Source organism: Phytophthora infestans, genomic scaffold, assembly GCF_000142945.1.
Source record: "Phytophthora infestans T30-4 supercont1.1 genomic scaffold, whole genome shotgun sequence".
Classification (NCBI taxonomy): Eukaryota; Oomycota; class Peronosporomycetes; order Peronosporales; family Peronosporaceae; genus Phytophthora; species Phytophthora infestans.
The window spans coordinates 5131010-5152747 of record NW_003303758.1 but is presented as its reverse complement, the minus strand read 5'-3'; the positions used below and the strand labels follow the sequence as shown (position 1 = coordinate 5152747).

Below are 21738 nucleotides of genomic sequence, written 5' to 3'. Positions count from 1 at the left end.
TGCTATCACCACAATCCCCCATGTCGGCAATGACAGGGGCGTTGCGGTATCAAAGTCAAAAGTACGGTAAGAAGTTAGGTCGATTGATATTTGACCAATTATGGTGAACCTGTTCTGTTACTCGTATCTATTGGCTAAAACAATCAAAGCCTCTGGCCCAACCAAAACGACTGCATTGCACATTTGGGTTACCCATGGAGCTGGACCAGGCCATATCGCTGTGGCGCGGCCGCGCTGCCGACGCTGTGTTGCTGGGTGCGTCATCTTCTGTCGCCAAAGATGGAAGTCGCCTGGTTCTGTTGACTTCGGCGGAAGATGTACGCGAGATCAGCGCTCCTACGCGAAAATGCATCAACCACTGGACCTTCCGTGCTGGCAGTGTCCATGCGCTGCATGTGGCCGCAGCACGTCATCCGCACTCGCGTGTATTCTTCGGTGTATGCGGCGCTCCAGGCGTAGGCGCCAGTAAGAAAGCGCGCCAGGCTAGACGTCAGGAGGCCAATAAGACGACAGCCTCACCGGCCAACGAAGGCCTCGCCGTCTGGCGCGACACGGATCTGGACGTTGCTAAATGGCGCCGCTCACCGCTGCAGTCAACCTCGAAGGCCTTTGCACTGTTGGTGCACTCGAAGCTGAAAGAGGAGGTCGTCGTGGTGTTCCAGAACGGCTCCTTCACTACGTACGACGAAGACCTGATCAGAGGACTACACAGTGACGACGCCAAGGATGCCAGTACCCTCGAAGAAGATGATGAGGATGACGAGGACGACCAAGAGGAGTCGGTAGTGTGGGCCTACCTGGAGACAGACAACCGTAGTCCACTTAAGGGCGCGTTGTTCCTGTCAATTTTAATGCAGAAGACCAACCAGAAGGGCGACAAGCAGCTCGAGCTTTTGGTGTATCAGATCACGATCCCTAACACTCCTAGACGTCTGGGAGGCTCCCTGGGGGCTGTTTTACTCGTACGTCGTCGTGTCAATCTACCGGACGACGAGGAACTCTCGTCCTGTGCGTTCCACGCCGAGACCTTCTCGTACTCGATCATCGGCCGCTCCGGCACTTGGCAGACACTGCGTTTCTCTCGTGACGCTTTGACCGATGCTCTGACACTCGTGAGCTCCCAACAAATGCCCAACTTGGGCTCCTCCGAGTCGGATTCGACCATTCCAGTGCACAAGAAGCGTAAACTCCAGGCCGGCAACACATCAGCGTCCGGTTACTTGGTAAGCGGTGTCGGCAACTACACGTACCTAGTGAGTACACCCTTGGACACTCCGCTTAAGCTCACTGGCTGGGACTCCAAGTTCGCTGTGCCCGTGTCGAACACGGAGATCAACTTGGCTACAGACCAGGACGGAGAGAACGACGTTGTTGTGGGACGTAGCACCAAGGACGGCGTCGGTAAACCGGTTCAGCTAGTCAGTGTGGGTGCCGGCGACGCAGTGCTGGCAGCGTACGAGCGTGCCGCCTTCCTCATCCACGTGAGGAACAAAAACTCGACGCTCGTGAGTGTGCTGGGGGCTACAGCATCGAGCGCTTTGAGCTCCACGACGCCTGCGATGCCCGACAGCTCCGTGCAATGGAGCAACGTGACGGCCACCAGCAGCGTGACTAACGACACGCTGGATGCCGAGACGTGGAAGGCGAACATGTGCAGTGGCGACGACCGGGAGCGTCAGTTGCTCGCTGATCTGTCGGATGTTCAAGTCACCCCCACAGCTGCAGAGTTCACTAGTCGTCTGGACGAAGCATTGAAGAAGCAGAAAAAGCGGAAGAGTGGGAAGGAAGCAGAAACGCTGTCGTACCGGCTGTTGCAGACCGTGACGCGCCGGTGCTTGAACTCGACGGACCTCGAGTTGTGGGGACCGCTTGAAGCCATGCTGCGTACCGACAGGTTATCGGCCCGTGCCGAGCCGACGCTGCTGCCGACGCTGATGAAACACAACCAGTTCGCGCTACTGGAGTGCGCGATCGTGCACCTGGTGGACATCGATGAGCGCTCGATTGTGCGTCTGTTGAAGTATTTTATCCGCAAGAGCAGCAACTCTGCGCTCACGGACTTTGTGACGACGCAGAGCAAGAAACAGGACAAGAAAGCTGACAAGATTGACGGCAGTGCGGCGTTCGAGAGATTCGCAGTCGCGCTGCTGGGTCTGCCCACGAACGGCGTGTTCCTTCATCGCGCTATTCGCGAGCTTGAGCTTGAGGAGGTGCTGCTGGTGCTGGCCATTAGCAAGAAGCTGCTGCTGGTTCACACAACTGGGGACGACGCTGAGGACGAAGAAGAGACGACTAAAAAGGGGAAGAAGAGCAAGAAGAACGAGGACAAGAGTCTGGCCGTGATGAAGCAGGACAGACGCTTCACGTCGCTGCCCTCGGCGTCGAAGTGCTGTGCGTGGATCTGCGCGTTGCTGGACGCGCACTTGTCCACTTTGGTGCAGCGCGCCTCGCAGTATCCCGAGGTCGCTCGTGCACTGCAGCAACTGGATGAACTGGTGCATCTGCAACTCCGTGCCAGCGCGCAGTACGAGTCGGTACACGGTGTGCTCAGCAACTTCCTGTCCGGTGTGCGGCTTCCACGCGCCCCGGGACTTCCCGACTACAGCATCGAGGAGCTGCGTCTGTAAGACCTCGACACAGAATAGACAATGCATTTGCTCTTTCATCGTATGCTTGGCAAATGTGGTTTTGCTTTTCCAGTGTCCACACAGTTGCCAATTATACCCTCAAAAAGCAATGTTCGGTGCTACAAATCTCGAGCTCATTGGAAGTTGCCCCCTGAACCAGCAACTTCGTGTTGGAGAGGGGGATGCCTCAAAAACCAAAAACGGCCCACAAGATCCCCCAAGCCGGAGCAACTAAAGCAACAAGCAGCAACTAGCGCTGCCATCCACGCAAACAAGCACCAAGCCAAGCTCCAAGCCACCGCATCAAGCTCTCTGCATTTTTTTATCTTAGTTTTTATTTCTTTAAGCGAGCTCAATAGCAACAATGACGCAGCAGCAATCGACGAACGACGAGGAGAACTGGAAGGCCTCCCTCAAGCGGCCGGAGAAGGACACGCGCGTGCAGACGGAAGACGTGACCAACGTCAAAGGCAACGAGTTCGAGGACTATTTCCTCAAGCGCGAGCTGCTCATGGGCATCTTTGAAAAGGGCTTCGAGCGCCCGTCCCCCATCCAGGAAGAGGCCGTCCCGATTATCCTCGCAGGCCGCAACGTCATGGCTCGAGCCAAGAACGGCACGGGCAAGACCGCCGCCTTTATCATCCCGTGTCTCGAGAAGACAGACACAAGCAAGAAGCACATTCAGGTGCTAATCCTCGTCCCCACACGCGAATTGGCTCTCCAAACGTCGGCCATTGTCAAGGAGATCGGCAAACACATGGGCATCGAGTGCATGGTGTCCACGGGCGGCACGAGTCTCAAGGACGACATCATGCGTCTGTACCAGACGGTGCATATTCTAGTGGGCACCCCAGGTCGCGTCATGGACCTGGCTAACAAGGGCGTGGCCGACCTCAGCCAGTGCTCCACTGTCATCATGGACGAAGCCGACAAGTTGCTGTCCCCAGAGTTCCAGCCTCTACTGGAGCAACTACTGAACCACACGGCCAAGCAGCGTCAGATCTGCCTCTTCTCGGCCACATTCCCAGTCACAGTCAAGGCGTTCAAAGACCGCTTCGTGGAGAACCCGTACGAGATCAACCTCATGGACGAGCTCACGTTGAAAGGAGTGTCGCAGTTCTACGCCTTCGTGGAGGAGCGGCAGAAGGTGCACTGTCTCAACACGCTCTTCTCCAAGCTCGATATCAACCAGTCCATCATCTTTTGCAACTCGGTGAACCGCGTCGAGTTGTTGGCCAAGAAGGTTACGGAGCTCGGGTACTCGTGCTTCTACATCCACGCCAAGATGAACCAGGCGCATCGGAACCGCGTGTTCCACGAGTTCCGCAACGGCGCCACGCGACATTTGGTGTGTTCGGACTTGTTCACACGCGGTATCGACATCCAGACGGTGAACGTCGTGATCAACTTTGACTTCCCCAAGAACTCGGAGACGTATCTGCACCGTATCGGACGTTCCGGACGGTACGGCCACCTCGGTCTGGCCATCAACATGATCACGTATGAGGACCGCTTCAACTTGTACCGCATCGAACAGGAGCTGGGCACGGAGATCCGACCGATTCCACCGGTTATTGACCGCAACTTGTACTGCAAGTAAGGCGTCTGTTATATAATGACAAGACGTCATTGATGTGAGGTATAGGGCAAGACAACAACGAAAGGAACATGAGAGTGAATGTGAAGGCGGCAGTCGAGGGGTGGGAGCGGGGAAGGAAAGCTTCGGGTTGGACGGAGCGAAGTGAGAGAATGAAGATGATAAACGCAGCGCAAACCAGTGTGGGGATTACGAATTTACGTATCTCATGGCTGGTTGTTTGGGTTGCGGATGATCGCCCTTTGGGTGTAAACAAAAAGACGAAAAAGTAGCCGAATTCAGCAAGTGACTGAAGACGAAATGCACGGCTTTCCAGAGCAGGACGAAAGCAAAGAGAGCACGTTGCGTCGGGAGGTGGAAGTATCCAACAGCAAGTGACAAAACTAAGGTGGTCAACAAGGTACAGGTTGCGGCAACTGGAAATCAGCGCCCAGACAATTGGCTGGTGCGGCAACTGCGCCTTTATCTGAGATCGGATAGGGTAGTGAAACAATAGTTGTACTGTGACGTGGCCCGATCTGGTAGTGCTGTCATAAAGCTGAAGTTTGAACGACCATCAGTAGTTTGCCTGATCTGATCGGTGTGCCGGCGACAACTTGTCGTCGGCACAACACTGCGTTGGTGTCTAACTTGCACAGTTGTTGTCGGCAAGTGCCGGGCGCGTTCGTTTATGATCAGGTCCGCATGCCACGGACCACGCGGCGTAGTGCTGCGCCGGCGTCTGCCACTGCTGTCAAAGGGAGCAGAGCGCTGTCGAGACCGATGGCTGATGCTTGCTGAGTGCACAGCGGGAGCAAATTTGGACGCTCGATCTTTAGCAATTGCTCGCGAAAGCAATCCGACAACTCTCCGCACTCTTGGTGTCGGTCGTGCATCCTAGCTCCGCGCAGAAGAGCTGCGACGCCAAGTCCAGTCCAAAGCGACGCCTTGAAGAGCGTATGAGACCAAGGATCGCAGTCCCATCGTAGGAGCTGACGACGACGCCTGCCAGTCCATTCCATCACCTTGCTGGGTCGATTGCCGAACGTCGGGTTTCCTTTGGTAGTCTGCTCCCGTATAAAACGCATCGGACACCATGATACTACGTAGTATGTGAATACTGTGGAAACTGCGATCGGCTCATATTTTAAATACGTGACCTGCCTCGGCCAACTCTAGGCTATTCTACGATTCTATGCCGTCCTCCCTAAGTGATAAATAGTTCTTCTTCTCTTTAAAATTCCACCTCGGCAAATACCCGGCGACGGGACGTCACGGGCGCCACCATTCCTAGCTTTCCGACTGGTGGAATGGCCCACTCGCGCATGCCGCAGAGCTTCTGGGTCTTGACAGGGCGCTCCCTGCTGCTGCGAGTGGGGAATAGACTGCTTCGCTGTTCTTCGCCGTCTTCGGGGCGCATCTCTTCGAACGAGCGCTTACGGCCTTCTTTGGTGCTGGGCGTCGTCTTAACGACCGTTTCGGTCTTAGTGATTGCCGCGACTGGCTGCTGCAGGAAGTCGCGTACTAGCGTCACGAGTTGACGTTCGACAGTGCAGGCGCGTAGTAGACTGCGCTCCATGTAGAGTGCTGACACGCGCGCCACGAGGAACTGCAGCAGCACGTTGAGCGTGCTCATTGTCTCTTTCTCCTGTGCACGTAGGTCGCTGATGATCTGTCGGAACGCGTAGTGGTCCACGATGCCGGCCAACCACTTGGCCAACAGACTGGGCTTCTTCTCGTCCTTGGCTGAGTCCTGATTTTTGTCGCTGTTTGAGCGGCGTTTAACGTCCCGCGCGAGGGTTTTCAGGGACCCCCAGAGCGCGTCGAACTCGCCCATAGTCTTGTATACGAAGTAAACGTTCTCGGGTGCCGCAGGGCGCACCTGCACCGCGAACTTCTCGTCCTTGCCGCCAATGCAGGACGTCACGGTCGCTACCAGGCCGCGCATGTTCATTATGGCCCCCTGTGTGCGTAGTTGTCTGTCTGTGGGCAAATCGCCTAATGACAGCGGCACTGGAGGCGGTCGGAGCAGGCGCACGTAGAGAGAGCGGCACCGTGCAGCGACGGGACATGGAACCCTAACTCGCTGACCACTGCGGCCAGGCTCCTCGCCGCCGAATGTCTCGCCGAGGCTCAAAAGAATGATTTTTGGGTCGCTTTCTTCGCTCCGCGGCTCCGAGCAGATCGGGCGGCGCTTCCCAGCGCTCCGTGTGCTCGCAAGCTTCAACGCGGCTTCCAGGCTTGGTGGGGCCGTTAGACATGACAAAATGGTTTTTGATCGACGTGGTCATCGGCGACTGACATGAAGTCGCAGTTGCAAGACAAGATCTGGTCGGATCGCCCTTTAAGAGGCTGCTGGCAGTCCTCGAGGCGAGGCAGATGGACACTCGGAAGACAGCCCCCACAAAACCATTGACACCATGGCAACAGCTCGTCCAATAATCCGCCTGATGGTTGGGTGTCATGCGGCTGGAGCATTGGCGACCAGAAGAATTTGATCATCGTCTTATGACGTACATCATGCTGTACCAACTACTGTAGGTTGATTCAACCTGTAGTTGCCGCACAACACACGTGCGACTCGGTAGGACTCGTACTACAGGTATAATATAAGCGCTGTGGACCTACAATCAAGGCTTCGGTGGATTTTCAAACGCAATACATACTTGACAAAGAGGAAATCAACAGCAATGGCTTACAAACTTTAAGTGATTCGGCGGTTGAAGGACAAAGGCGTGAGCGGCCTGAGTCCACAAACTTGTCAGCACAAAGACGCGGCGCGGCCAACTATTGTGACAGATCTGGAGCAGCTGTTATTTCACCTGCCGGACGAATGACTTGCGTTTTGTAAGGAGCCATCACGCCAGTCAACTCCAAGGGACGTGAGTAGCGGCCCATCCAGCGATGTCAAGTTGGCTCGACACTTGGTCACTTCAAGCGGTGCAAGCTCCACATGACAATTATTGCCGCCCATCGTAGAAAAAAAAAGGAGTCACATGCTTGCTTGGTGTCCACAACTGCAGTGTTACTGCTAGGGGCTACGCTCGCGCTGCGCCAGTCGATGATGGTGCCCCACCACCTCGAGACTCGCTGCACGGATGACAATTCTCGCGGTCTCCGCTCCAAGCAACACCATGACTGTCGTTTCATTGTGTGTCGGCAACACATCCGCGAGATCGGCTTGGAAAGGAAAAGCAAGAACGAGTTCGCTTTGAAAACTTCCAATGGAAAGACAGATCGATCAAATCCGATTTGGATGACGAGGCGGCACTCTCACGCTCCCGAGTCGGGACCCGACGGGAGTCTCGTGTCACGATGCCAATCTCTTTGCCAAGCATCGGTCTGCTCGCCATTGGAACGGCCCGATTGACTTGAGTCCAGTATGCGTCGCTAAAATTTGTAAAACGCAGGCTTGTCCCCGCGACGATCGCTATGATGGCGTGGCCCCAGCTCTGCGAGCTCGCTTCAACATTCGCCACGCTCATATCTCAGCGTGCAGACGTTTGTGCCACCGTTTCATGTGCGCAAGAATGGCAACGTCCATTGGCAACCGTTTTGTCTTGCATATGTTGCCAGTGCAGTAAATATCGATTGTCGTGCCGAATCAGCGGCGCGCACTGATTCACACTGATGCGTACAGCATGTCAAGCTAGGCACTCTATGACTTTTTACGTAAGCTCTCAATCATTAAATCATTAATTAGAAATCAGCACATGAATGAAATGACATGTATTTTAGCTTAGCAGCTAATGTGTGGTGAGGGATCACGATGCACTTGCTGTGAGCGTGTTAGTTAATGACTCGCTCTAAGTCCATGGTTGGCAGCGGCTTAAAACAGTAAAACGGCAATTGCATCTTCAAAACCTTTTTTCGTGAAAATTGCAATTCATCGAAAAAAACAAGTTGCTCCTGTTAATCAACTTTAGATGGTAGTGGGCTGCACTATTTTAACTCGCTATCTTTTGGCGATCTATATAAAGGACCCGAAGCTGTTGCAAACCTATACTATCTATTATGCTCGCTATTATAGTGACACTGCAGGACACTAATTGAGCTGCCATCGTTGTGAGAGTTTAGCAGCTCGTCACCGCTTCCTAAATCAGCCGATGTCGCTGGGGCGAAATCCAGACCTTTCAACCCCCACGAGTGAGAGCACGAGGTTGTTTCTGGTCTCACCCGTGACACTGCGACCCATGACCAGCCATGCTCGAATCGAAGGCGGTGCCTTGTACACGACAGGCGAGCGTGAAGTCGCGGATCTGCGACCGATCTCGCGGAAAAGTTTCCTGCCTCAATTGCCCACCAAGACTGGCGATGGACTAGCGACTCTGACGGAAGAAAACTCTGATAGCGACACTTACAGACAAAAGATGTGGGCGGGTCAGGCCAACATCTTGGTGACCGTGCGCTTACGTCCGCTCCTGAGTCATGACCGAGATCGCATGGAGATTGTGAAAGTTCTGGGGAATAAAGAGATCGTCGTCCTGACACGCAGCTCGGAGTCGATACCAATTGCGAATTCCTCAGCGAGACGCCACTCGTTGCACTCGCATCGAAAACCACGACACACGTCTGCTTTTCCTGCAATTGCAAATGGAACACGCAGACGGGAGAAACGCTATGCGTTCGATTATGTGTTTTCTGCGAATGATGGTCAGCAAAAAGTTTATCAGCAAACCACAAAATTCTTGATACATGGTGTGCTAAATGGGTTCAATGCAACTGTATTTGCCTATGGTTGCACGGGAGCTGGAAAGACATTTACAATGCTTGGCACAAAAGAGGAGCCCGGCATCATGGCAAGAACATTGGAGGATTTATTCCGAAATATTGAACGCGTGCACGCAGACCCCGCTGGACGTGTGCGATACCGAGTGACAGTCTCGTTTTTAGAGGTTTACAACGAGAATATTTGCGACCTGCTGTCTGCCAGTTCGTCTTGCTCATCCACACCGTCAATGCCATCGTCTGAGTTTCTAGATTTGCGTGAAGATCCTATTCGAGGATCTGTTGTTGCAGGATTGTCGGAAGTGGAAGCAAATGATGCGCAGGATGTGATGAAACTACTGCGTAGAGGCAACAAGTACCGGTCCCAGGAGAACACGGCAGCTAACTCGGTCTCTTCGCGATCACACGCAGTACTTCAGGTGCATATAGAGCAGCAAGAGAAAATGACTCCTGAGGACTCTACCGCAGACTCAGATTATTGCGAAACAGAGGTGAAATTTGGGAAGTTATCGTTAGTGGATTTAGCAGGAAGTGAGAGAGCTGCAGTGACGCAAAACCGGGGCCAGAGGTTACTTGAAGGAGCGAATATCAATCGCTCGTTGCTGGCTCTGGGAAATTGTATTAATGCTCTTGGAGAGAAAGGGGCGACATTTGTGCCGTATCGAGATAGCAAGCTGACGAGGCTTCTGAAAGATTCATTGGGTGGAAATTGTCGAACAGTGATGATTGCCAACGTGAGTCTCGCAGCATCAAGTGTGGAGGAAACACTGAACACTCTTAAATATGCCAACAGAGCCAAGAACATCAAAACGACTCTGAGAAGGAACGTCGAGTCCGAACAGATGTCACGCAACCAGAACAACCTCGTGGCGAACCTTCAAAAAGAAATAGCCACATTGAAAAAAGAACTTCTTCGGCAACAAGAAACTAGTCGACAATGTCCATTAGAGGAGCGATGTTGGGTCGACAACAAGAAATCTTTGGAGAATAAAAATTTGGATAACAACGCGGATGAAGAAGACTGGATGACGACAAAACTACGTGAAGCTCGCCAATACATTACAGAATGTTTTCAAGAGCGTCGGAGATTACGTCACGCATTGCTGAGACTCGAACATCAGGTTAGAACAGCAATTTTTTTTCGCTTAAAAGTGTTAAAACTAATGATTTTTGTGACAACAGATTCGAAATCGAACAAAAGAGTTGCAAACGAAGGAGGAAGCAGCTGGTCCAAATGACACTCAGTCTTCGGGGCCTGCAAAGTCTGCAACTGTAGCACAAGAACCTCAAAACGAAGAAAAGGAGAATAAAACTAACGTGTTGGGCCTTACCGAGACAACTTTACTAGCCAATAATGCCATCATGGAGAAGGATGTGAGAGATCAGCAACTCGTGTCATTATCCCAAGACAGGGAGGGGCTGATGCAGCAATTGGCAAGAAATGAAACAGCAATGGATGATTTCCACCGAGGAATAGAACAGAGTCCGTTGATGGAGCGCAATGAATTAATCCGCGAGGTTTTATTGATGGAATATCGAATTGGCAACTTGGAAATCGACAAGATGCAACTGCAAACATTGCGGGAGTTGCAAACAAATGGGAGTGATGGTCAATACGGCAACAATGATGGGTACAGTGCCGATCTAGATGTCAGTTTTATCTCGAAAGTTGAACACGAACTTCACCTTGATCTTCCAGCTCCTGTTACGAACAGCCCCCAACCTCAAACGTCTGGCCGAGACAATGATCGTGTTCGTCTGCCGAAGATTAAGACGAGTAGAGGATTCTTCGAGGAGCTTCGAGAGCATCTGTACCCGAGTCGGTCCAATAGCAATCGTGACAAACATCAAGAAGTCGCGCACAAGGTTTCAGTGTCTCCTGTGACCAGCAACAAACATTGGGGCATACACCTGAACAACGCTTCACTCCCCTACATTCGTCGGAAGAAGAAGAATCCCATACCACTGTACGTTCAGCCAAGCACATCCGGCAGTCTTGCTGAAGTTTCAGCACTGGGAAGAACTCCGCCCGCGAAATCACTAGCCGAACCTTACCTCAAATCGCTCAAAAAGCGGCACAAGCCTCGTGGTAAGCATAGTAAGAATGCGCAACTGAAGTAATGAAATATTTGAACGCTACGTAACACCACACTGCTATAAATTGTGGGGTATCATTATCTAGCAAGGTAAAATAATACTATCACATTGGTAATTACTAGCGAAAAACGAAAAACGTTGGAGTGAATTTGTGTGATGAGTGAGCGTATAAGGATCCGGCACCGAAGTCTTCACTTTAAAACGTCTCGGAGACGGAGTTGTTGCGTTTGCGGGATGCCGGTGCAGGTCGTTCCGAGCCTCCGTCTATACCTTCCGAGATCTGCGCACGGATCTTTTCGTAAAAGCGTTTGAACTGAAAGATATCCACCTGTAACAAATGTAACATTCTAGGTCAGATAAGCCCACAACAATAGATATCATACAAATGCACGTACGTGGCCACGTCGGAACTCGACAAGATAAACACCGCGCTGGAACAGGAAAACTTGCACCGTGCAGGTCAGGAGACCAGTATACCGCACTTCGAGCTGGTACGTGTCCCAATCGATGGCCACATTCTGCAAAACTTCCGGATGCTCGTACGGCAGTGGACAAGGGGTGGCCTTCAAAGCGTTTTCGATGTTCGAGAGCACCAAGCGAGCCGGTAACGCCGTCAAGAAGCGTGTCGAACGTGGCACAAGATCACTGTACGAAGGAGGTGGAGCACTGGTCGCTTGCTGCTCTCCTTTGCTCTGAGCCTCAGCTCCAAGAGGTTCAGTCAACGTGCGGTTGATAGGAAGACCGGGCTTGTCGTCTCGAGCCCCAACTGATTGTGGGAGAAGTGGAGGAGAGCGACCGAGGATATTGATCCCGTCAAAGCCACTGGTGTTGCCTCCGACGTCTCCTTTCGAGAGTTCTCGAAAGTGTCCTCGAGCGAAGCCACGTAGAAACAATTCCGGCGGTGAGTTCCGACGGAGGCGAATGGGCATCGTATCCCTCGATCCAGACACAAGCGGAGGCGACACGAAGCGATGCTGGTGTCGTTGAGCCGTGGCTACGTTTTCAGCACTTCCAACGTCTCTCACAGCGAGACTCATGGAGGTAGTGACGGTAGCTTCTCGGACAAGTGCCTCCTGTTTAAACAGCGCTCCGGCCTCCGAGATGTTGCAGGCATTCAGCTCTTTTGTGGACGACGCCATCGAGGCATCGACCTCGCGTTCCAGTTCAAAATTGTCGTTGTTCTTGACCTCACGAGGAGAATTGATAGGCGTCTGACCAGACATGGACGAGGTCTCGTCCACTGAAGGCATGTAGCCAACCACGCCAGCCAGATGCTTGTTCACCCGAAGGGTTTGCTGTGGAGACGGTGGGCATCGAAACGCGTGTCCATGAGGACTCGGAGCCTTCGAGAGCAGGCGAGTGATGGCCTGAGGAGACACGGAACCGAGCTGACTTGGATGCATGTGTTGCCCCAGCTCAAGCCCGTCCTGCAAGGTGTTGATCGCCACGTTCGCACGATTCTTGTACGTTGAATGAGGCGCTGGCGGTAGACCGGGAGTGTTGAGAACTGCACTGTTGCTCGGCTGATCGTCTTCCGATGACGGACAAGGCTTCTTGAGCTTCTCGCCACGTACCCACAAGTGACGTTGCGCTTCCTCCACTGACAACCGCATACAGGCATCCGGATAGAGTAACTGAGCGATCAGAGACTTCAGTTCCATCGAGAAATGCGCGGGAAAGAACCACGTCGGGAACTCCACTTCGTCGGTAGGGTCGTCGTCACTGTACTTGGTATTGTACGACCATTTCCGGAAGCGATCGTAGCGTACACACTTGAGTAGATCCTTCCCGAACGGCAGGTTGCCCGCAATCATCGCGTACAGGATAATCCCAATGGACCAGGCATCTGCCTTGGCGCCGTCGTATCCTTGACCAGCATCCATGAGAACTTCAGGCGCCACGTAGTGCGGAGAGCCCACAACGGAGCGCAATCGTCGAATAGCTGGCTGGTCTACGCCATTCCCATTGGCGCCGCCACTCACTTCGCTGTCTGTGATGGCGAAAATGGCCGATAGCCCGAAATCCGCGATCTTGAGCGTCGAGTGCTCCTCGTTATCGGCGAGGAGCAAGTTCTCGGGCTTGAGATCTCGATGACAAACGCCCGAATTGTGGCAAAACGCGACGCCCGAAGTGAGTTGACGGAAGTACAGACGTGCGGTCTCTTCGTTGGTGCCGCAATCCAGCTTGATCCGGTCGAACAGCTCTCCACCTCCAGCGAGTTCCAGCACCAGAAAAGTAGTGCATTTGCTGTCCTGAACCAGCTCCAACGCTTCGTCCAGGCGCAGCACATTCTCGTGGTATTCCAGTCCCGACATGTTGGAGATCTCGCGATGAATTGACCGTCGGGTGTGAGCGAATTTGATGAATTTCTTGGGGATTTTGGGAACTTTGATGGTCTGGTTCTTGACTTGGACTTCTTGGTATACGTCTGCAGGGTCTGTTTGCTGTCGTCCTGCGTCGCTCTCGCTCTGACTCATTTGCTCGCCCCACACTTGGATACATTGCGGCAGCGTGAGTTCTCGTACGTGGCCTGTGTGTGGATCTTCGAAAGCTGCAATCGCTTGTTTGGACGTCGGATGGATCAACCACCACACGTTCTCGACGCGGATACGCTCCGTGGTCCCTTTCGGGGAGCCAAAATTCGATCGCATGCGGTGGTTTCCTCCTGCAAACGCGCGTTGATTGGCTCTCTGTCCTGCGTCATCGTCAAGGTCCGCTTCGTCCGACGGTAGCGCCACCAATGGCTTGCCTTTCACAGCCACTATACAACGAGCCAGTAATGTAGTAGGGAATAGCTTGTAGCCGACAGGGTTCAATATCTTGATGGCTACATGTTGCTTCGTACGCGTCGAGAAAGCCTCGTAGACTCTGCAAGTTGCAACAATTAGGCTCTAGAGCTTGGATTTTGCTAAAGTTTAAAGGATTTTGGACGTACACGCCAGCAGCGCCTCCTCCGAGATACCCTCCGAGCTCATAGATGAGGTCATTGCCACTGTAGATGGCCTGGCCGTCGTAATGATCCACCTGGATGGTCTGAAGCTTGCGGCGCCTTTCGTTCATCATGTTTCTTGGCAGTTTCGACTGTACTTCTCCACCTTGTAGAGCTCTACAGACCACGCGCAGCAGTGGGATCAGAACTCGAACGTGTGGTGTTCGCCACCGAGCGTAGAGTGCGCCAGGAAGCGCACGCAGGACAATAACCAGCTGCCAAACAGGGAAAGGGCTTTACCTGCTTTTTCGGAGCTTCTAGTGCTCGGATTTCGACCGAAGAAGCGCCCACAAGAGCTTCGTAAACCCCACCGTTGAGTGAGAGAGCTCGTGCGAGAATTGGTGCGGCGCTGCGCTCGCTGCAGCGAGTGTCCTTTGGTGCTGCGCCGGCCGCGTCCCCAGCGAGACTTCGATGACTGGGACGGGCAAACCGACTCAGATGGTGCGTGCGCTGAATTTTGACCAATAAACGAGTGTGAATTCGTTTTTGCTCCAATTAAAGCACAGATCTGGCTATTTCTGACACTGTAAAGTAACGGATTCCGATAAGTCTTCGGAGCACTGTAGGTACCTACTGGACAACTTTATGTAGTCGCTAGAGCCAGCTAAAGCCTTCAACGTATCAAATATCGGCTAGTAAAGCGGCCACTCGCGAGCCACAAGTCCTTATGTTGGCTCGCGTCGAAAGCGACCTGCTTTAAGGGTGCTGGAAGTGAAGGCTTCGATGAGAAAATGTGTCATCATGGCACACGTTCGTGATGAGTTTTTCGTGAAGTTGAAGTTTAATTAACGATCCATGATTGGCTGACGAACTTGGTGATGGAAACACGAAGTACATGTACCAAAACACGGGGGGACGTTTATCCGTATTTTGGTATTCGACATGCCAGGTCGTTTCTGCCAATTACAGCGCGTTTCAAAGGCGACCGTTCTTGTATTGACCAACTTCCAGTTTCTCGGTCATGAGCAGGGTTTTGTTGCAGGGTATCACGTTGACGAACGCCAAGGGCGAGTCCGTTCAAGGAGAGACGCTGGGCCAGGATGGCAAGGTGCTGGCGCTCTACTTTGCAGCAGACTGGTGCCCGGATTGCCGCGCGTTCCAGCCGGCGCTCAACAGCTTCTACAAGGCTGCGCGTGACAGTCTGGACGTGGTTTTCGTGGGATCGGATGCTTCAGCGAAGGATCAACTCGCTCACTTCACGGACAAGCAGGGTCCCTGGTGGATGGTACCTTTCGAAGGCGAGACACGCACACAGCTCAAGCGTAAGTTTGGCGTATGCGCCGGCGCTGAGGTGGGGGAACTAAGCCCCATCACTCGTAAGGGTGGCATCCCGACGCTTGTGGTCATCCGACCCGATGGAGAGATCGTGGACTTCCACGCTGCTGACAAGGTCGAGTGCGATGGTATCAAGGCTCTTACCGCCTGGCAGCAGTAAACGAATCAGCAAGATACAGTACACAAGTGATTTCAAACGTAGCTACGGTAATAAGCTTGTTTGAATCTATGGACATGCATCGCAATTATCTTGTTGCCCTGGCTCCAACCCAGTTACAGTATATAATTTAAGCGGCTTGCATTTGCTGGCTGGCGACTACATGTACATGTAATCTGTTGATGCGACAGTACATAAGATCATCTAAGATGATTACCGCAATTATGTTTGCAGGCACTGTAGCTTCGGCAAAATGCCGCATGAACTTCATAGACTAGCGAAACTTGCACATCTGGTGACACACTGGGAGCCAATCACCGCTCCTCAAACAGCTGAGCTTGACTGGAAAAATGGTGGACGCGTTGCTGCATGGCACGAAGCTGGTGAGCGCTAAGGGCTCGACGATAGATGGCGGAGACGCCGGCAAGACAGGACTTCTGGCGCTGTATTTTGCGGTGCGTTCTTGCAACTCGTTGCTCGCTTGCCAATGACTTCTAATTGCGTTGGTCTGGACAGGCGAATTGGTGCCCGGATTGCCGCGCCTTCCAGTCGAAGCTCAACGATTTCTATGCCGAAGCGAACGCCTCGACACAGCAGCTTGACGTCGTCTTCGTGAGCTCTGACATGTCGGAGGAAGACCAGCAGTCGCACTTCTCAACCAAGCTCGGTGACTGGTGGATGGTTCCTCGTGACGCCGAAATCCGCAATGAGCTCCGCAGAAAGGTGAGTATCGCACCCCAACAACAAAATTCTGCCGCCATGTGAACGGTTTTACTAACTGACTGGTTCATCGTAACAGTACGGTGTCCTCAATGGCAAAAACGACACTGAGGTAGGCGTCACACACAGAAACAGCGGCATCCCAGCTCTCGTGATCATCCGTCCTAATGGCGAGGTCCTGGACTTCCAGGGTGTCCAGCAAGTTGAAAACGACGGCATCAAAGCGCTCGCTAACTGGCAAGCCAAGGCATGGAGCACAGAGCAGTAAAGGTTCCGCATACCACATTGTTCGGACCTTTCATTTGGGTTTTGAGGTGATACTTCACAATAAAATAAAGAAAGAAAAAATACCATAGCTGTCACTGCGACTACCTACGCTGTCGCTGACACGGCCACACTCGCTGCTTCGGCGTAGAGGTAGTTGCCGAGTTCCTCGAAGGCGTCGGGGCTGATGCGATTCTGCTCCGCCGCAATAAGCATTTCTTTGTACATGGCATTGCCCAGTGCAGCAAACATGCCGGCAGTGAATCCTTGGGGCATGGCATTGTCGTCACTTCCATCGGTCATCGACAACGTCGGGAGGTCCCGTAAGATTACACCGGGAGGCAGTTGTACCTCCTGTAGGAGCGACCGCAGTCCGTCATCACGTCTGCATTGTTGTCGAGTCTCCTTTGGTTGTTTCTTCCCATTTTCGCCCGCTTCAGTATCGCTGTCTTCTGTGTCCTCGTCCGTGGTCGCTTCCAGCTCCCGGAACAGCCCATACAGCGTCTGCAATCGAGACCAGGCGTCCGCAGCGCGCCTCTGTTCATCCAGAGACAGTTCTGCCACGTGTCCTTTCCGCGTCTTCGATGATTTCTCCGCAATGATCAAATGCACACCAGAAATGTCCTCAGGGCGCTTGCGAAAGTGGTCCCGGACGGATTCATCGTCCCGCAAGGAGGTGTAGGCAACACTAGGGCTGAGAGGAAAGTCTTCTTCGTCACTGGAAGATCCACCGCCGCCATTGTCGTGACCGATGGGCGCCGGTAGATGCAGCCGCGCTCGCTGAATCGCCCGGCGCAGCATCGCCAGAAGTAGTGAGCTGCCTGAAGCAGCGGTTTGGGTAGTGACTTCATTTTTGTATGGGGTGGCGATGATGCGCCGTTTATAGCTTATCCTCGAGATGTACGAATGTTTGTACTGTAGTTAGTTTGGCAAGAAAACGAAATCAGATTATTTGAGCTCCCAATAAGAAGCTCCTCAGCGAGACGCCAGTATTTCGTATAAAGCTTGTTCATGGCTGAAAGATGTCGGCTTCGGCTGTGAGTCCAGTGGTGCGAGCCTCCGCCGGAGATGCATCTCGGACGACGCTGCGCACGACAATGACGCTATACTAACCACCTGTCGCTGACGGAGCGACACCGACCAACTACGTCTGCAGAAAGTGGAGGTACGGAAAAAAAATAAATGGACTCTGCTGCTCCTTCGCGAATCGCTTTCACAATGCCGTGTGAAGAGCTTCGACGTCGAGGTCGCAGTGTCATCCGGTGATGTCGTGGATTATCTATGCCAACGGCCGTGAGTGTCAATCCTCGTGCCAGCGGCCAGCCGAATACAGACACCGACGTCTGAGCCGTACAATTTGGACTCGCTCGACTTGTTCTGTGGCACGCGCGCTGCAATGAACTTCGGGATAGAGTAAAATTGTCATGCCGGTGGTGATAATAGCAACACGTACGTGCTCACGTTCGACGCACGTGCAGACCATCCGTTGACAATCACGCAAGTCTCTGAAGAAGGCCGCAGCGGCGATTTAGCTCTCAAATTGACGACTACACACGATGAGAGATACCGGTACAGCGATGCGCGATCAGCATCAAGAGCTACATATACGTACTCGTAGAGAGTGCCGTTTTGTGTCTCTACGAAGGCGCACCGGCAGGCCGTCAACACGCAGTCTTGTGAGTGGCTCGACCGTCACACGACGGTTCGGTCTCGGGAAAGGCGAGTCACACCAAAGATGAACGCTCTCAGAGCATTTCAGCCGAGATTGCAACAGCGGCGACCAGTCTGAGGTGACGTTCCTATATTTTGCTGCAGTATGGGTCATGTTGCTGGCCGACAACGCGCGTGTGTCCAACCCGGTCAACGTGTACCGTGTGCTAACTGCGCTCTTCCTACCGTCGCCGTTTCACAAGCGGTGTGCAATGCGCATATGTACTGGCATTCGGAGACCGTCCGCAGCGCCACGTTCTAGAGGGGCATGTGGCGGGGTTATCGCAGCCACGAAAGGCGACCGTAGGGCGTGGCATGTGAGGCTAATGCTGGAGCCGAACCGAGCTACTGAACGCAATGCAGTTTGGTGCTTCGCTAGTCAAGGTTAAACTTGCCTTTTTTAATTCGATTCTTTTAATCTCAAATGCATCTTTTCTATCCAAATGTAAATCTCATTTGAGCAAATCAAGTACTGTAAGACCCACAATTTTAGTAGTTTTCCTACGATAAAAGCCCATTCCGCCAAAGGTAACGAACCCATCGATCCAAAAATCAAAGAAGAATTTACAGAAGCCGCGGCGGGACTCGTCGCCCGACGACCATTGTTCCTTGCGCGTTCTGCCGCTTACCGCACTCTATTCTGTATCTCGCGCCGTGCTATACGATCAAACGCAAGCATCAGCGCCCGTGACAACCTCAGTCACACATTCTCCACGATGGATTCAGGCAACTCAGAAGCGATCCGCTTGGCTCAAGCGTCAGACTGGAAGGGACTTCAGCGACTACTGGAACGGGATCCGGCCGTAGCCAAACAACGCGGAGACCATGGCATGCTGCCAATCCATTGGGCTTGCACAGTGAGCCGAGTGCCGCTGTCCCTGATGGCTAAACTGATTCAAGCGTATCCAGACGGCGTCCGAGCTAAGAACGCTGGCGAGTTGCTACCACTACACATCGCCATACGAGCAGGTGTACAGGCCTCGTGTCTACGTAAATTACTACGTGCGTATCCAGAAGCGGTGAGTGAGCAAACGCCCGATGGCGTCTCGGCTCTGAAGATGGCGGAAGAGTTCGAACTCGATGCAGACAGCTTGAAGCTGCTGCGTCGAGCACACGACCGTAACAGTCTTCAGCAGCAGCAAGATGAAAGTCCGAGCGAACGCGAGAGTACTGAGATTGATTTTAAACAAGCACTCGGTGCTCAGGAAGAAGGAGAAGCTTCTGGACTTGAAAAACCCGAAGAAGAAGAGACTGAGGAATGGACTGAAGCTGTTGTGCCCGAACCGTACGTGGGCAATGTAGGCTTCAACGGCTTTCTTCATGTTGGCGACGATGGCGAACTGGAAACTACCGAGACGCCTGTCTTGGAGCCGGAAAACAGCTTCAACATGATGAGTGAGCAGTCGCTGAGCATCGACGGCCTCGATTCCCCCCACGATCATCTCGTGTCGCCCTCTTCGGAGAGCTCTTCCAGTCTGGACGATCCGCCCAGCTCTCGATCTTCGTTTGGTGCTGCATTTCGCACCAGCAGTCGTCGCGGTCTTTTAGGTATTCCGAGTCAGAACCAGACACCTGGTCGTCCACAGACGCGTATGCACCGCGCGACGTCACTGCTGACCCAGCTACAAACTAACGGCATTGTCACTGAACGAGAGCTACGTACGATGGTGTCTGCGATGAGTGCCAGCGCTGCTGTGGCTAACCCAGAGAATGAAATGTCCAGTCGAAGCCACAGTCGCCACTTGTCGCTGCCTTTAATGCCCAGCAACGAAAACTTTCGACGAAGCCCAAGCTTCCACTTCTACGGTGAAGTGAACGGTGAGAACGAGGAGAATGAGATCGAAATTGCGTCGTCCAGGGACAGTGCCAGCACTGTAGGAGGCGTTCAGTTCAACCCTGGAGGTCGGCTTTTCCAGTCGGTACACGAGCCCATTCGACGCTCTGTTACTCCTAGTGGGACTCAAAGGAGCTCACCGCCCTTGTTCAGGAGAACGCACCGTCGTGCTTCCCATAGCTCGCACGGTCGATCCCACTTTGATCCCCCGCCAGAGTGGAAACATGACGGCGAATGCTCCATCTGCCGAGCAAGTTTCGGCATGTTTAAACACCGTCACCACTGTCGTAATTGCGGCAAGTCGATCTGCAGTCAACACAGCGCAGACAAGAAAATCTCCATGGAGGCGAAAGGGTTTACTACTCCTCAACGCGTGTGTGTCACGTGCTATGCCATGATCACACACAGTCGCGCGCTGAAACACGATTTAGAGCTCGAAGAAATGGGTCACGAAGGCCTCGGAATCTTCCAGCAGCTACCCAATGCCAGTGCTGGCAGCAACGACCGCCACCACTTTGCTGGTACTGTGTTCTCGTCTTCTGGAGCTCCAGGCTTTAGTCGAGGCGGGTTTGGAAGCTCACGGAGCCCTACAAGTACCGGTGGGAGTCCTACCAACTCACCGACAACAGGACGCAAAGGAAGCTCTCGGAAGTCGACTGTGCTGGCTGCGGGTGAGGCAACTGGAGGCGCTGGAGAGCGTGCCACTACGCCGTCTCCTGTCCACGAGCTGCGGTGTTTGCTGGCTTCACAGCAGAAGCAGATTGAGCAACTTGCTCAAAGCAATATGCAGATGCAACAGCAATTACTGGAACAAGAAGAACTCAAGGCCGAAACGATGCTTCTCATCACGCAACTGATGACGCGCGTGTCGGTGCTGGAACTGCAAAAGGAGCGCAGCTTCCACAACAGCAAGCGACGCAGCGCCGAAACGGGCGAAAGTGAGGAAGACGATGAGGAGTTCCCACAAGATGACACGCTCCCGTTCGAGCGATAGGAATCGATTATCCGTTTTTCCAACATCAGCCAACGAAGGAAGCTGGCTGGTATCTATTACTCGACCTGGTTCACATCTCTTTATTCGCAAATTAGTATCGCGTAGCAACTTAACCAAGCAATAGCGTTTATTTAGATCCCAAGTGTTGAAAGTTGTTCACTGTGTCACTCTCGTCGACTGGTTATTCGCTGCGTTTGTGAATCTGCTGAGGCTGCTGGATTTACTTGAGCGAGGGGCCCTCGCCGACCTCTCCGCGCTCGTACTGAAACTTGCCACGCGGAACGTAGTCCATCTCTGGGTGTGCGCCGCCCGCGTTGACCTTGGACGATAAGCGCGAGTTGATGGTGTCCACTACGAGGTAGACGCCGAAGATGGCGGAAGCCAGGCCCAGTCCCGTGAAGGGCTTCTTGGCGCAGTTGGAGATGAACGGGTGGCTTCTCCACGCGTCCTGATGGGCGAGAACCATGACTCCTTGTGACTGGCGCGTCCACGACCGCAAAATGTAAAGAGCAACTTAAATTTACAGTAGTTGCGCTTTCGCAACATAGTAAAAACCCACGCTGGGTCTTTTGGGTAGCAATGGGTCTTTTGTGTTAACAAGTCAAAATTGATTTTTTTTCCAGCGTCGATGGCGGTAACGTAGACGAAGTTGGCAGGCATTGCCCTTAAGCTTACTTGCTCTTGCACTATTGAACGTAGGACAAATCAAGTGCTCGAAAAGGAGCAGGTGTGGCGAACGTGTCGCGGCAGACATGGGACCGCGCACA

At 53.2% G+C, this 21738-nt stretch overlaps 11 protein-coding genes across 11 annotated transcripts; 7 read left to right on the top strand and 4 right to left on the bottom strand.

Annotated features, from left to right (window-relative positions):
- Window positions 1–194: 194 nt before the first annotated feature.
- Window positions 195–2627, top strand: PITG_00864 (uncharacterized protein; the record flags this gene model as incomplete). The annotated part of the gene is made up of 2 exons (XM_002909366.1): window positions 195–2063; window positions 2106–2627. 2 exons carry the CDS (start codon window positions 195–197, stop codon window positions 2625–2627), a joined length of 2391 nt encoding a protein of 796 aa, XP_002909412.1.
- A 364-nt stretch (window positions 2628–2991) lies between these two features.
- On the top strand, window positions 2992–4227 carry PITG_00863 (DEAD/DEAH box RNA helicase, putative; the record flags this gene model as incomplete). Its single annotated transcript, XM_002909365.1, has 1 exon — window positions 2992–4227. The coding sequence occupies one exon, from the start codon at window positions 2992–2994 to the stop codon at window positions 4225–4227; it is 1236 nt and encodes a 411-aa protein (XP_002909411.1).
- A 671-nt stretch (window positions 4228–4898) lies between these two features.
- PITG_00862 (uncharacterized protein) lies at window positions 4899–5099 on the bottom strand (the record flags this gene model as incomplete). Its single annotated transcript, XM_002909364.1, has 1 exon — window positions 4899–5099. One exon carries the CDS (start codon window positions 5097–5099, stop codon window positions 4899–4901), a length of 201 nt encoding a protein of 66 aa, XP_002909410.1.
- A 222-nt stretch (window positions 5100–5321) lies between these two features.
- PITG_00861 (uncharacterized protein) lies at window positions 5322–6705 on the bottom strand (the record flags this gene model as incomplete). Its single annotated transcript, XM_002909363.1, has 2 exons — window positions 5322–6424; window positions 6487–6705. The coding sequence occupies 2 exons, from the start codon at window positions 6703–6705 to the stop codon at window positions 5438–5440; spliced, it is 1206 nt and encodes a 401-aa protein (XP_002909409.1).
- A 1604-nt stretch (window positions 6706–8309) lies between these two features.
- On the top strand, window positions 8310–10038 carry PITG_00860 (kinesin-like protein; the record flags this gene model as incomplete). The annotated part of the gene is made up of 3 exons (XM_002909362.1): window positions 8310–9350; window positions 9423–9893; window positions 9979–10038. 3 exons carry the CDS (start codon window positions 8310–8312, stop codon window positions 10036–10038), a joined length of 1572 nt encoding a protein of 523 aa, XP_002909408.1.
- A 255-nt stretch (window positions 10039–10293) lies between these two features.
- Window positions 10294–11052, top strand: PITG_00859 (uncharacterized protein; the record flags this gene model as incomplete). Its single annotated transcript, XM_002909361.1, has 2 exons — window positions 10294–10562; window positions 10647–11052. The coding sequence occupies 2 exons, from the start codon at window positions 10294–10296 to the stop codon at window positions 11050–11052; spliced, it is 675 nt and encodes a 224-aa protein (XP_002909407.1).
- Window positions 11053–11083: 31 nt separating this feature from the next.
- PITG_00858 (serine/threonine protein kinase) lies at window positions 11084–14382 on the bottom strand (the record flags this gene model as incomplete). The annotated part of the gene is made up of 4 exons (XM_002909360.1): window positions 11084–11356; window positions 11424–13896; window positions 13964–14134; window positions 14258–14382. 3 exons carry the CDS (start codon window positions 14089–14091, stop codon window positions 11225–11227), a joined length of 2733 nt encoding a protein of 910 aa, XP_002909406.1.
- Window positions 14383–14978: 596 nt separating this feature from the next.
- Window positions 14979–15537, top strand: PITG_00857 (uncharacterized protein; the record flags this gene model as incomplete). Its single annotated transcript, XM_002909359.1, has 1 exon — window positions 14979–15537. One exon carries the CDS (start codon window positions 14979–14981, stop codon window positions 15450–15452), a length of 474 nt encoding a protein of 157 aa, XP_002909405.1.
- Window positions 15538–15791: 254 nt separating this feature from the next.
- PITG_00856 (uncharacterized protein) lies at window positions 15792–16524 on the top strand (the record flags this gene model as incomplete). Its single annotated transcript, XM_002909358.1, has 3 exons — window positions 15792–15904; window positions 15966–16172; window positions 16249–16524. 3 exons carry the CDS (start codon window positions 15800–15802, stop codon window positions 16435–16437), a joined length of 501 nt encoding a protein of 166 aa, XP_002909404.1.
- A 17-nt stretch (window positions 16525–16541) lies between these two features.
- On the bottom strand, window positions 16542–17632 carry PITG_00855 (uncharacterized protein; the record flags this gene model as incomplete). The annotated part of the gene is made up of 1 exon (XM_002909357.1): window positions 16542–17632. One exon carries the CDS (start codon window positions 17232–17234, stop codon window positions 16542–16544), a length of 693 nt encoding a protein of 230 aa, XP_002909403.1.
- A 624-nt stretch (window positions 17633–18256) lies between these two features.
- PITG_00854 (uncharacterized protein) lies at window positions 18257–21440 on the top strand (the record flags this gene model as incomplete). Its single annotated transcript, XM_002909356.1, has 2 exons — window positions 18257–18348; window positions 18637–21440. The coding sequence occupies 2 exons, from the start codon at window positions 18257–18259 to the stop codon at window positions 20969–20971; spliced, it is 2427 nt and encodes an 808-aa protein (XP_002909402.1).
- Window positions 21441–21738: the final 298 nt, after the last annotated feature.